Genomic DNA, 13,229 nt, shown 5'->3' on the forward strand with positions numbered 1-13,229 from the left:
TTATTGCCATCAATGATTGCCAGGTGCTTCAATCAGGTCAGCTGTGTACGCCTATAAATTGTTTCCGGTTTTACTAGGACTCGAAATGTGCCGCGTGATTAGTCTTTATAGAAGGTTATAGCAACGGCCCCGGATATTCTCGAGCCATGGCTTCGAAGCCATACATTGGCTGTAAAGTATCACTCCTCTCAAAAGCCCAAAATCGTTATGAAGGGATTTTGTATACTATTGATGCAGCGAACAGCACAGTAGTTCTGGCAGGAGGTGAGTTATTTAGCTATCAGTGTTCTTGAATATCTGTCAGCGTTTCAAAAAACTTGCTTTTTAAATTTTTTTTCACCTTTTCTAATTATTGTCATTTAATCTTAGCTGCTGGCAAAGTTTCTGGGCTGCCTTTCCTCATAACAGCCATCCCTCAAGAGTCTCTCCATCTAAAGCAATGCATTATCAGGGACTGTAACATCTAGTCCTTTTAACTGAATTGGAAAGAAACTGGGCAAGTGAAATATGGGTGGAACTTTCCTAACTTTATCCATTGTTTTTCTTTTCACTAGTCAAGTGTTTTGGAACTGAGGGACGGACAACAGATAGGCCAATGTCACCCAAAGATGATGTCTATGAGTACATTACTTTCCGGGGAAGTGATATTAAGGATATTACACTGGGTGAACCTCCAAGATATCACCATGGCCTGCCTCAGGATCCTGCAATAATACAGGTGTACAAAAACTGCTTGGTTACACCCTCCTTCTAAAAACAGACTAGGTATGTATATGTGTTTAAACATTAACATATTTGGTTTATCCAGACCTCCAGTTCAGGCGCTTCAAGCATCCAATCTACCGTTGGATCACTCAGCCCCTTAAGGATGCCTGCCTACAACCAGGTTGCTGCTAGCTCTCTGCTTAATCAGCAGTATGTTGCAGCTCTCGGCCTTGGTAAATCAATGACAGCAAGTTTCTAACAAGTTAATTGACTAAAAAAACTAATTTTAAATGGGTTCTTTCTATACTACACACTTTGTATCATTCACCCAGGGCCTTTACTTCAAGGCTTACTTGCTCAAAGAGGTCCCATGGTGGAAAAGGCTGTTCAAACCGTCAGTGTAAAGACATTTAGGCAGAGGAGAGGTGCGAGTGGATCCCACCAGCAGGAGCAACAAGAAGAACAAGGACAGCAGCAGCGGAATAGGAGGCAGCCCAAGGGGACGAGAGGAACAAATATTCAAACCACAAGGGTCACTGAAGCCACCAGTAAGTAAACAATGTTGCAGCAATGAGAAGGAAATGCTGTTAAACTACTGTGATGTTTTCCTAAGTGAAACAGGTTGATTAACTGTGGAGGAGTATGCATGTTTTGGGGAAAATAATGGGGTATTTTTCTAGGCAGCTACATGCACTTAAAACTAAGTGTAGCTGTTGTGGGTGTCTTTGCAGTGCAATCAGACCCAAGTGGATCCACTTCTCAGGACAGTCAGCAGCAAAATGCTGAAACCAGGCCACCTGCTAGAAAAAGACAAGGTATTAAACATGCAAGTTTCCAGTAGACTTGAAAATCAGAAAGGACATCCTTGTATACAAAACAAACTTGAGGTGCACTTAATAAAAAAAATAAATAATAATAATCTTAGGACCTCGACGGCGCAGGAACCGCAGAAGAGGCCAGCTGATGGTGGCTAATGCTCCATCTCCCACCCTTAAATTTGACACAGACTTTGATTTTGATTCCTCAAACGCGCAATTCATTAAGGAGGCGCTTGAGGAGAAGTTCCAGGAGAGGCTGACTCTGAAAGGTTGGTTATCAGCTGAAGTTGCCAACAATGAACCACTTTTTTTTTTTTTTTTTTTTTTTTTAATATAAAAATCACCTGCTTTGTCAGTTAATTCTCTTTGAAGGAATGTTGTCAATTTAAAGGTATGCATTATTAATGTTGTGGCATTTTCATGGAAGTTGTGCTCTCATGTAACTCTGAATGAGTTAAAGGTGTGGTGACAAAAATTAATGTTTGAATAGAAGTAAATTTGCATTCAGGTAAAATAAGCCTTCTAATGCCATGTTTCTCTCTGGCCTATATATATAAACATTTTTAGTGGTTGTTGTGGGTTTTTTCTTTTTTTTAATAAATGCAATAGCTGAAAACCAGGGAATTGGTCTGTCCTTCCACTGTCAGTACTTCTGTTTTCAGATGGGAATTCTGAGGGAAGGGAAACGGAGGGGTTGCAGCTGACTTCAGGGGAGGATCGTTTTGGTCCAAAGTGCTACTATGACAAAGCAAAGTCTTTCTTTGACAACATCTCATCTGATAATGGGCTCAGGTAATCAGCTGACTCTCTTTGTCTTATGTAAAAGCTGGTCTTTGTACAGATATGTGCTCATGGCTATTTATGTACATCAATGGTTTCAGACTGACATGGGCAGAGGAGCGAAAGCGCAATCTGGAGACCTTTGGTGTCCCTGGGCGTTTCCTGAGGGGCCAAGGATTCAGAGGTGGATATACCAGAAGAGGACGAGGTGCTGCTCAAGTCTAACTCAAAGAAATGCAACTGGGCGGCTGTACAGATCAGTTTCATACAAAGGCAGTAGAGTAAAGCCACCTTGAATGATTTCGTACCCTGTTTCTTACAGTGAGTGGAAGGTACTGGATCCCCTGTAAGAATCTTGCCCCCTTTTTCTTGACAGACCTTTTGATGTTTAGCACAGTGAAGAAATAACAAGGGCAATAGTGAAGGCTGTATTGCATTTGGAAGAGGTGCTATGCTGTGCATGTTTGTTTACGGTCTGTTTACTGGGATACGTGATGGAACTAAGCCATCATTATTACAGCTGCGCTGTAACCAGTCAAAACGTCTGTCATTAAAAAGTTTAACATTATTTCTTTGACATTTGAACTTGTTTTTAATGCGGGTAAAATTTACTCCAAAAGGTTTTTGTTTTGTTTAAAAGGGGGGGAAAACATGAATGCTTCAGTTTCTACTTTTGTTTGCTACTTGCACATTTGTAAATTCTTGCTTTTGCCTTTTGGGAGTATTAATCAGATTTGTCCATTCAATGTTGCATAGTATTAATATAATGAACTAAACGAGCTTTCGGACTTAAGACTTAATTTGGTATAATCAAGGGAATGAGTTGAATGTAAATAAAATGGATGTGCTGATACACCTGTTATGAGACGAAAAGACATTTTGTTGCACAAGTAAGCATTTAAAAATTCTTAGTTGTACAATCCTAATTATAAATCTGGGATAGTATCTGTGTTCTATGGCTGTTTCTTTGTCCTTTTAAGAAGGATCACTCCTTTAAACAACGTTTGCAATATATTCAAGATTCGATTATTTAAACTGGCAATAAATAAAAATTTAAAAAGAGTAAATGTCTCACTGAATTATAAGATTACACGGTCCCTGATTCACTACTTGGAGGGGCAAGTGCTGTTGTAAAAAGTGTAAACACTCCACAGTGAACGGAGGGATTCCCACATTTCCTGAAATGCTGAAAGCAACTTTGGCTACAGCTGATCCTTAAAGCTTTTGCGCACTGGGCAGCGTGTGCTCCAAGCAGACTGCTTTCTTGAATCAAACGATACCCCGTCTACAGTGACGGAAAGTGGTAGGCTACTCACTGCCTGGACTATACCAAAATCTGAGGGAGAGGGATTTGTCCCTTACCATCATATCCTTTTATATGCATGTAATTATTTGCACGCAGATAATAAATAATAGCTTAAGGGAAATCCTCTGTTTAATGCCATTCAGATAAGTCAAGTGTTTTCTAATTTTCCATCTATCGCGACATGGCTCTGGTTTGGTCAGTACCCCTATTCCCGGTAATGGAGAAACTATGTAACCAAATAGAAGGCTGCGCTCGAGATAATAAATATTAGAATAAAAGCGGCTCTTTTATTTCCCATATGACAAAATGTCGGTGGCGTTTTCATCGGCGCGCCCCAGAAGTAAAGGGGAGGTGACACAGCAAACCATTCAAAAGGTAAAAAAAAATCCTAAAACGTCGCGACATTTCTATTTAGATATTCTAGCATGGGAGTATGTGATCCCCCTCCAGTGCAGAGAAAGTAGCCAGTGGTGAATATCAAAGAAATGGCAACTGGTATTGTAACGTTACAGTCAATTGAAGGTGCGAACCAAACAAAGCCATCGCGGTGATGTAGACGAGCGCTCGGCTTAACGCCGGCTGGATCTCTGCTTTCTTGGTGATGCTGTCTGTCATCCTCGCAGATATTTTCAGACGAATGGGAATATTTCCGTGTGAGAAATTGGAAATCAGCTTTATATTTCCTCGCAAGATGGTTAACAAGAATTCTCAAAGCAGCAGCTCTGCCCTGGTGTTTAATTAAGTAGGCTATAGATTGAAATTGAAGGCAGGTGTTACAGTATATGTCCTAGGGCACCGCTTTTATCCTTGATTGAACCGTTTAGCGCGAAAGTAAAACGTAAACCCTATCCTTGAAAGCCAGACTTTCAAACGGCGTCCTAAATAAAGACAGTGAAAAATGAGTTCTTCTTTTGGCTCTGTTATATAAAAAGAAAATGAAAAAGATGACCCAGAAAAAAAAAACACTCAAGGGCTGGATAAAGTTCTGAGAATCAAGCACAGCACTGTTTTAATAGAGTATTTGTTAGTTGATAATTTACTATACACTTATAGGACTTCAGATACAGTGGAATGAAGTTGTTTTATTATTTTCCAAAGATGCTGGATGAAAATCATCATTTAATACAGTGCATAATGGATTACCAAAGCAAAGGCAAGACGGCTGAATGCACACAGTAAGTGGTTTTTTCTTTCCTCCCTGACCAGTACCTGCTAAATATCAAAGCATAGCACAATTAAGACTGGTTTTCTTCTTCTTCTTCTTCCAGGTATCAGCAGATCCTGCACAGAAATCTTGTTTACTTGGCCACAATAGCTGATTCAAATCAGAACATGCAGTCATTACTACCTGCGGTAAGTGTGATTTGTGACTCCAGTAATAGCAACTATGAAATATAATATATATATATATATACACTGTGTCCACTGGGAAAATAGAACATTAATAGAAAACAGAAAATAGATGCATATAAATACAGTGTAAAAAAAAATGAACTGCATATCATTTATGATTGCCACTACTTTAAATATTACGTCTCTACACCTTTAGCCTCCGACTTCCAGTATGTCTTTGGGTGCTGGAGGGATGGGCCAGAGTGGGGGACATGCTCAAAGTAACCTCAATGACAACATGGGACCAGCACTGCCCCCGACATCAATGATGCAGAGCCAAATGAGTAATGGTGAGAGTTAATTGCATACAGTTTTACAGATAAGCCCTGAATCACTTATTTCAGCCCAAAGATGCCTCCCGATTTTGTTGTCTGTCCAGTGTCTTGCTTGCTCGTCTGATTCTGACTTAGTTGCATGTTTGTCTGCAGACACAGTACCATGTATTGTCTGCCACAGTGCCCGCACTTCTATATTGCTTCATTGCCTTTAAGTATCTGTGGTTCTAAGTTCAGCCAATGAGTCAGATTGTTTCACAGTTATGTTACTATGTTCCCTCTTCTTGTGAAAAAATATACACACATCCTTAACATGCGTTACTCTACCTTTGTTCAACCATGCACGTCTCCTGTGACGATGAACTGAATGTGGGGCCGTGGTTAACATGATAAGGCACCACAGGGGAATGTGTGGTGGCTGCTCTGACTGTGCGTGTGTGTTGTCAGGGCCCAGCCATGCCCCCATGCAGCAGCAATCTGGTCAGGTGCAGTCGGCTATTCCCTCCACCTCCCTCAGCCTGCCAGCAAGCAGCTATGGCAGCTCGGTCCCTGGGTACAGCCACGCTGCGCCCTCCTCCCAGGGCAGCATGATCCAGGGCCCTGGGCCTGGTTATGGCTCTTCCTCCTCTTCTTCCTCCACATCCTCATCCTCTTCTTCCTCCTCCCGCAGCAACCTCAACATGCATTCCAACCAAGGTGAGCCAGGTATCGTAAAGCCCAGTCATCAGGAATTGGTCTCTAAACCATCATGATCTGATAGTCAGGAGTTACCATCTCTCGAGATGCAAGATGCCGTACTTGTTTTTTACTTGTTTATGTGTATTATACAAGATTTGGCATTTAGAGGATGGGAATGATGAAAATAATCTTTTCAAGTTTTCAGGGTGAAATACTGTACATGGTAAATAAGTAAAATAGTTGGATGATGACCTCTGAAGCTGTGCCCCTTTTGAGCTTGCATAAAAAATATGCTTGCATGCATATCTTAAAATTTCCTCCTGTGTAACAGACAAATACGAAACACATTCAGTTCATCAGTGAGGTGTCCTGCCTCCCTCCTTCTTCCCTTTGCTTCAGGTTTAACTTCTCCTACTTTTTGAGATGCACCCCTTCTTTCCCTGGATGTCCGTGTGTATTTATCGTACTTCTGTTAATGCGCTGACTTCGCTGGCTTTGTTTACACTTAAAGCAGCATCTTGAAAGCATTTCTTTAAAGATATTTTTTTAAAAGACCCTTGACTGCTGTATGCTATGGATCCCTTTTGGCTTTCCCCCTGTGTCCTGATTGCCTTGGACCTCCTTCTACATTTGTTTGTTTGTGTAACTATACACATTTCTGTCAGGCTCAGATCTGGAAATTCTGCTTATGCTCCAGAAGGCTGTGCATTCTGGAGCATAAGCAGAATTTATCAGCATTATAAATGAAGTTTATCTCTATATATTAATGTACAAGATCTCCCCCTCCCCCCAAATAATCCCACCTCCTCCACAGTCTCCATGATGCACCAGCAGTCTGCCACACCACACTACTCCTCAGCCCAAGCTGGGGGGCAACATTATCAGGGACAGCAGGCTATGGGCATGATGGGTCAGGGCAGTCAAGGAAACAGCATGATGTCTCAGAGGCCCATGGGATCCTACCGCTCTTCTCAGCAAGGTAGGTGGCAAGATTTCTTTACGCTGCTTTGGTATGGCTGTTGTTTCAGTGAGTTTATTTGGACTGATTTGTGTACTTATGTACACTTGTGTGGGTGGGTGGGTGGGTGTGAACACCTGAATGTCTGGCGAATAGTTTTCCAGGTCTTCCAAGTGTGGCGGTGGTTGCCAGTATCTAAGTTTTGAGATGGATTGAGATGAAAGCCATGGTTGCTGCAAAAGCCCCTGATAAGTAGGTAGTATTGGTAGTATGATGTTCCAAGATTATAAAACGAGAGTGATATTAGACATCTGGAATTGTGTAGGCTCTAGTTGCCTTCCTGTAACTTTAAGAAGTAGCCTGGAGATGTATCACTTGTGTCACATTAAGTTCCCATCTCTGTAAATCACTTAACTTGCAATGTCAGTGCATGCCTAATAATAGCTCCACTCTGTCCCTTTGTGTCTTTCAAAGGGTGCAGGCTTTGAAGGCATGTAGTAACTTAGATTTAGAAGAAGGATGTGATACTAATTCCAGTGCAACAGGCCATACCCTATTGCATTATAGTGTGAAGTGCTTCCAGATAGATGTGTGTTACAGGAATATTGTGTCCACGGTTAAGCTGTGTGGATTTTCTACCAGCCTTTGGTTGTGCAGCAGCTGGAAGGGATATTTTTATTATCTATAGCTAATTGGTCATATCTGGAAGTGCAAAAGACATGTACAGTTGTGGTGAGAAGTTTATATGCACTCATCATGGACATGGATGTCATGGTAATCTGGGGTTTTAAATGATTTGAATGATTTCTCTGAACTGTTCTTGGAATGATTGTACAGCAATCAGTTGTCTTTAGTGCACTTGTTGTTAATTTAATGAAACTGAAACCAAATATTAGTGTGGATGTATGTATATATTGTAACCTGTCTGAACCTGTGTGAATCTGAATTTATTGAATTAAAGATGTATGTTATACAATCATTCCACCCCAGAAAAATCATCAAAACCCTGAAATTTGCATGACATCTGCCCATGGTGAGTGAATATAAACTTCTGACTACAACTGTATGTTTTAGATTGCTTTGGTATGAGTGCGTTCTGTGATTCTGCCCATCTTTGTATGGAATTGTTGGCTTTTTTGTAGATTGAAAGGAGATTAGACTATGCTGACTTTTATTGCAGTTTTCTGAGTTCTTGTTATTTTGTAATTTTTTTATTCTCTAAGATCCAGTTCAGATAAAAAAAAAAAAACGGAAGTGGAATCTGGAGTTTCTGCACACCATCACCAAACAAATCCTAATTTTCCAGAATAACAGACCTTCTGTACTTCACACTTTATCTTCAAAAATTGCATATCATGCATTTTTCATTCAACCAAGCAGTGCAATTGTTTCATTCAATTACTATATCTAAAATTTGGGTTAAAAAAAATTAAATCTTCTTTCATATTATTTTTATTTAATATTATCAATTTAATCTATTGAAAATCATTTTCAGTGACTTGTACAGTACTCTATTTACACATAAGTTATAAAAACATCATTACTGTAATATTAATTATTTTTATTTTAAGCTATTTTTAGTTCTCTTGGCCACAGCCACTTAGTGTCCAACACATGGCCAGTTGGTTTGACCAGTTGTTTAACCAATCATGGTCTTACCTGTCTTGCAGGATCTGCACAGCAGTACATGGGACAAGACGAGTTCTACGGAGAGCAGTATGGACACACTCAGAGCTCCAGCGAGCCCATAAACCAGCAGTATTACCCTGATGGTAATCATGCACATCCATAAACTTCATACACACAGCTTTCAAACACACAACCCCCATTGTAGGTCATTCCATTTCCCTTTAGCACTGTCCTACAGGCCTGAGCCAGATTTATTGCTGAAGCTCTTCCTCCCAACTTTTCATTGTGGGAGACAAAAGTAATGAAATTTTTTTTTTGAAAACTCTGACATTGGTCTATTTTCTGCCACTGTGTCTGTGTCCATACTGTCCCCTTTGGTGTGCCGAAATTTCAGATTTCAGAGAGCGATATAGCAGCGTGTCACAGAGAGAGCTCAAACTTCATCTGGGGTGTTTTTGTTTTTTTTGAAAAATGCTTTGTGTTGCAGTTGAAGTGAAAAGGCTGGCAAAATGGTGTTCGTGTGTAAATTTGTTGACAGACATTTATTATGAATGTTTCAGCTGCAACCTGCAAATAATAACTTCTCTTTCGTCTGTCACTGGATTTTGCCTTAGCAGAGGAGTTTTTGCATGTGTTGAATCGTGTTCTCTGCAGGTCACGGGGAGTATTCATATCAACAGTCCTCATATGGGGAACAAGGGTATGATAGATCATTTGATGAATCCTCACAACATTACTATGAAGGAGGTAATAACATTTCTTAATTTAAATTGCATTTCTATATTTTATTGTTTAAATAAATACTTAACTATAGTAATGTGCATCTGATATGTCTACCTCCAGGTAACTCTCAGTACAGTCAGCAGCAGGCCCAGTATCAACAGAGCTCTGGCCAGCAGCAAGCCTTCAGCCAACAGCAGTACTCTTCTCAACAAGGCTACAGTGGACAGCCCCAGGGATATGGTGAGAGTGACTCATACAGTCGTTTTTGTGCATTCAGGCAAATTTAAACACGCACATAAAACAACTGAAAACATCCACCTAATTGAACTCCTGTGCTACAGGTCCAGTCCAGGGAGGATCGTCTCAATATTCTCAGTATCAGCAGAGTCAAAGCCAACAGTATGGATCCTACCGATCTTCCCAGGGAGGCCCTGGAGCGCAGACGCAGAGGCCGTTCTCTTATGAACAGGTACATGAGATGTTTTAACTTAAAGCAAAATGTATGTATTATTTAGGTATAGACATACTGGCACAAGTCTGTGCATGAAACAAGAGTAATAAAATAACACAGGACCTTGCTAGACCCCCTTTGTCTCAAAGGATTGTAATTGAATTTGACCATGATCTAAAACACTGTTTCCTGTTTCCTTATATAATTACACAAAGCAACAGAAAATCAGATTCATGTAGGACCAGTGAAGTAAAAAAAGATGTTGTAGTGTGTGTCTGTTTTAGTACTAATAGAAACATATACTCTGAAAGCACCATGCAGACAGTTGTGGTCAGAAGTTAAGTTACATGCATTCGTCATCAGCATGAATATGGTGTAACTGTTCATTTCCCACGGTGGAGAGCATGCATCTTTAATGACTTAAAAAACAAGAATTGGGTGCACATCTTTGAAATTATTTTTGGGTCTTCTGTAATCCACACAGGCTCAAAATGTTATATACAGACTAAAATATATACCTACATCTCCAGTAGTATTTGGTTAAATGTTCTTTAGCAATTTGCACCTCAACCAGACACTTCTAGTAGCCATCAACAAGCTTCTGACGTAATCCAAGTTCAGTATTTGGCTGCTCTCATTGGCAGAACTGGTGGAGTTCATTTAAATTGGCTGGTTTCCCAGCAGAGAACCTGTTAAGCATAGTCCAAAGATTTTCAGATTTTCAAATTCCAGTTCATTTCATGTTTGAACCTTGGGAATTCCCTGGGTTGTTTCTGAATATCCTAAACAATTTCCTCTCATCTGAGGGTGACATTTTGGTCCTCTTCCAGATCCTGGCAAAGTAGTGACACATCTGAATAATTTATATTTATTTATAATTGTTTGAATTAATGATCCTGGAATCTACAGTTGTTTTTGAATTGGTTCTAAGAGACCTTCCCAACTTGATTAAATCTACAATTCTCCTTTTTAGATCTCAACTTTAGAGATTCCCAGACATTTCCCACTGTTTTAAGTATCGGTCTACATCTTGAAGATGTATCTTATAGTCATTCCACCAAAAAGAACAGTTCAAAAAATAACTAAAAACCAAATATTGTCTTTAAATGTATGCCCATGATGAGTATATGTAAATGTCCAACCACAACTTTAAGCAGTATATAAATAAATAACTAAATAACTAAATAAATAAATCCAATTAAACATATATTTTTTCTAATTTCAGGGCCAATATGGAAATTATCAGCAATGAGGCACCACAATGTTTTGCTGGTGGAAGAAAATGTGCGATGGAACATTCAACAGTAATGAACTGGGCTCAGCTATGGATTAGATCAGGCTGCCATCAGATTTATTATCCTCTCATTAATCATCATTCTAGCTAAAATAATTAATCCAGTCAAATGTGATGCTTCCCTCCTCCGTTTTAATTTCAACAGGGTTGTAGCTGGTTGTGGTGCTTGCAAAACCAAGTCAGTTAATTTAACCATTCTATACAAGCTACTAAAAAGGGCGCTGTGGAGTTGTCACATGCACCTCAGCCACATGCACAAATAAACTTGTTCTCTGTCCCTTACCTTTATTGTTTTAAGAGCTTTTGATGTTATTTTATTTTTGGTGCACAGCGCAAGTGAGACTGTGGGACTACAAAAAAAAAAGCTAATTAGCCTTGAAGAGAATATTCTTTGATATTTGATAGAAGACTATAAATCTTGCTCTTATTCCTGGTATAGACACTGTTATATCTCATGGTACATCCTTAAAAAAAAGGTGAAAATGTTGGTCGTTAAACCTGACTTGATCATGGGGTTTGTCTGTGTTAGTCAAACTGTGATGTGTTGCTGTGTGGTATAACATTATGTGTTTTCACTCTCTACATATGTCTTGCTGAGGTAATCGACATAATAGATAGTTGACAGACGAAAACTTAAAAATGTGTATCATTGTCCATGATAATCTTACATTGTGGTAGTATTTTTGACACTATATTTTGAGTGGCATCGCTCTGCGCCGGCTTATAGCGTCTGTGCAGAGGTAAGGAGTGTTGCGCTCTGATGCCATAAAGTAATGATTTTTACATAAAATTGCATTGCCACTTTGTCTGCACTTTATTTTACAGTGACAGTGTATGTATTGTCTAATATTTTGTATCGTAGCGTGATTCAGGCTGTTTTTAAGAGATGATACTCAAAAAGCCAAAGTAACACAGGAACAGAACAGTAACATGTCCTGCACCTCAACTTCAATAAGTGCAATACACTCAGCTCTGTCAGTCATGTTGAGGTTGGCTCTTACGGTGAACTTTACGTGATTATATGTCGTTTTTTTGTTTGTTTGTTTGTTTGTTTGTTTTTTACATACAGCTGTGATAAAGACAGAGATCGTTTGTCTCAAGTTATTCAGTGTTATGTTACAGGAAAAGAACAGAATGTGATAGACTATTTAAGAATATTACTTCTTTATTTACGTGACTTAGAGGCAGATATGTGAATATATCAAACATAAATCTTACTACTTTAGCAGTTTTCTTTTTTCTTTGTAAATTTTTTTATTGCTATTATTTGTATTAGATCAAGGAATTCATGTAAGAAAAATAATACAATTGTTGCAGCAGTATAATTTTTGTACATGTACAAGAATTTACCTTTTTCATATTTATTATCGATCTATCTATCTGCAAGTTATTTCTTTGTTTATTTAGTTTAGAAATCAGACAACTTTTTTTTTTTTATTTCTGTGGTTGTGAGGGTCCAACTTAGCAGTATTCTGTTATAACATCTTGTTGTAACTCAACTTACCTCAGAGGGGAAGAATAACGCAACAACTGTGGTCATTCTGCAGGGGTTATCAAGGATGGGAGATACCTGGCTGTCAAACAGCTGATTAACTATGTACCACTCAACACTGACAATCACAGGCGTCTCTAAATTGGTATCAGTTTCTCATTTTTACTGTGAACCAAACATGTGCGGCAAGTCGTTTTCCAGTTCTACGTAGTGTGTCATCACTCATGGGTGGTATGCCTTGTTAGTGTGCGTGTCGGTGTGTGTGGATGTGCGAGAAGGAGAGTTTGATGTGCATAATCCAAATATGAATGTTATCTACTTATCTATTGTAAGACTGCATCGCCTGATCTTTTCTGCTGTCTTTTGTTACTATTTGCTATACAAAAATAAATTGACATTCACCTTTTGTGTGTCTGGATTTTGTCATCTGAACATGAGTCAGAGATTCTTTAATATTTCATTGTATGCTCATTAGTCACTTCATTGGGCACACCTGTTCTTCAGATTACTAGGCAATAACTCAGTGCATCACAGAATTTAGACAACTTAATATGCTCAGGTTTAAGCTAAGCATTAGAATGAGGAAGAAAGGTGATTTTTTTTTTTACCTTGTAGTTGCTGGTGCCTGGTGGGCCATCTCTAGGGTTTCCAAAGAAGGGTTTCAAAAAGAGAAAATATCCAGCGAAGAGCAATTCGGAGTAAAAATGTCTTCTTGTCGCCAGAGAAGA

At 39.2% G+C, this 13,229-nt stretch overlaps 2 protein-coding genes across 5 annotated transcripts; both read left to right on the forward strand.

Moving 5' to 3' along the window:
- The first annotated feature begins 70 nt into the window (after positions 1-70).
- lsm14b (LSM family member 14B) lies at positions 71-2,946 on the forward strand. Of its 2 annotated transcripts, XM_085147318.1 has the most exons (8): positions 72-264; positions 555-718; positions 809-938; positions 1,038-1,253; positions 1,437-1,520; positions 1,631-1,792; positions 2,186-2,315; positions 2,405-2,946. In XM_085147318.1, exons 1-8 carry the CDS (start codon positions 147-149, stop codon positions 2,526-2,528), a joined length of 1,128 nt encoding a protein of 375 aa, XP_085003444.1. In that variant the 5' UTR covers positions 72-146; the 3' UTR covers positions 2,529-2,946. The 2 variants fall into 2 exon arrangements, with proteins under 2 accessions (XP_085003445.1, XP_085003444.1); XM_085147319.1 differs by lacking the exon at positions 1,631-1,792 and having other exon boundaries at positions 71-264.
- Positions 2,947-3,061: 115 nt separating this feature from the next.
- LOC146494517 (calcium-responsive transactivator-like) lies at positions 3,062-12,908 on the forward strand. 3 transcript variants are annotated; one of them, XM_085147310.1, is made up of 11 exons: positions 3,062-3,984; positions 4,708-4,784; positions 4,878-4,962; positions 5,159-5,291; positions 5,724-5,972; positions 6,769-6,933; positions 8,583-8,684; positions 9,196-9,288; positions 9,385-9,504; positions 9,606-9,733; positions 10,941-12,907. In XM_085147310.1, the coding sequence occupies exons 1-11, from the start codon at positions 3,916-3,918 to the stop codon at positions 10,965-10,967; spliced, it is 1,248 nt and encodes a 415-aa protein (XP_085003436.1). In that variant the 5' UTR covers positions 3,062-3,915; the 3' UTR covers positions 10,968-12,907. The 3 variants fall into 3 exon arrangements, with proteins under 3 accessions (XP_085003436.1, XP_085003437.1, XP_085003438.1); XM_085147311.1 differs by lacking the exon at positions 8,583-8,684 and having other exon boundaries at positions 10,941-12,908; XM_085147312.1 differs by lacking the exon at positions 5,724-5,972 and having other exon boundaries at positions 10,941-12,314.
- The last annotated feature ends 321 nt before the right edge of the window (positions 12,909-13,229 follow it).

The sequence above is a fragment of the Neolamprologus multifasciatus genome, chromosome 20 (genome assembly GCF_963576455.1).
Source record: "Neolamprologus multifasciatus chromosome 20, fNeoMul1.2, whole genome shotgun sequence".
Classification (NCBI taxonomy): domain Eukaryota; kingdom Metazoa; phylum Chordata; class Actinopteri; order Cichliformes; family Cichlidae; genus Neolamprologus; species Neolamprologus multifasciatus.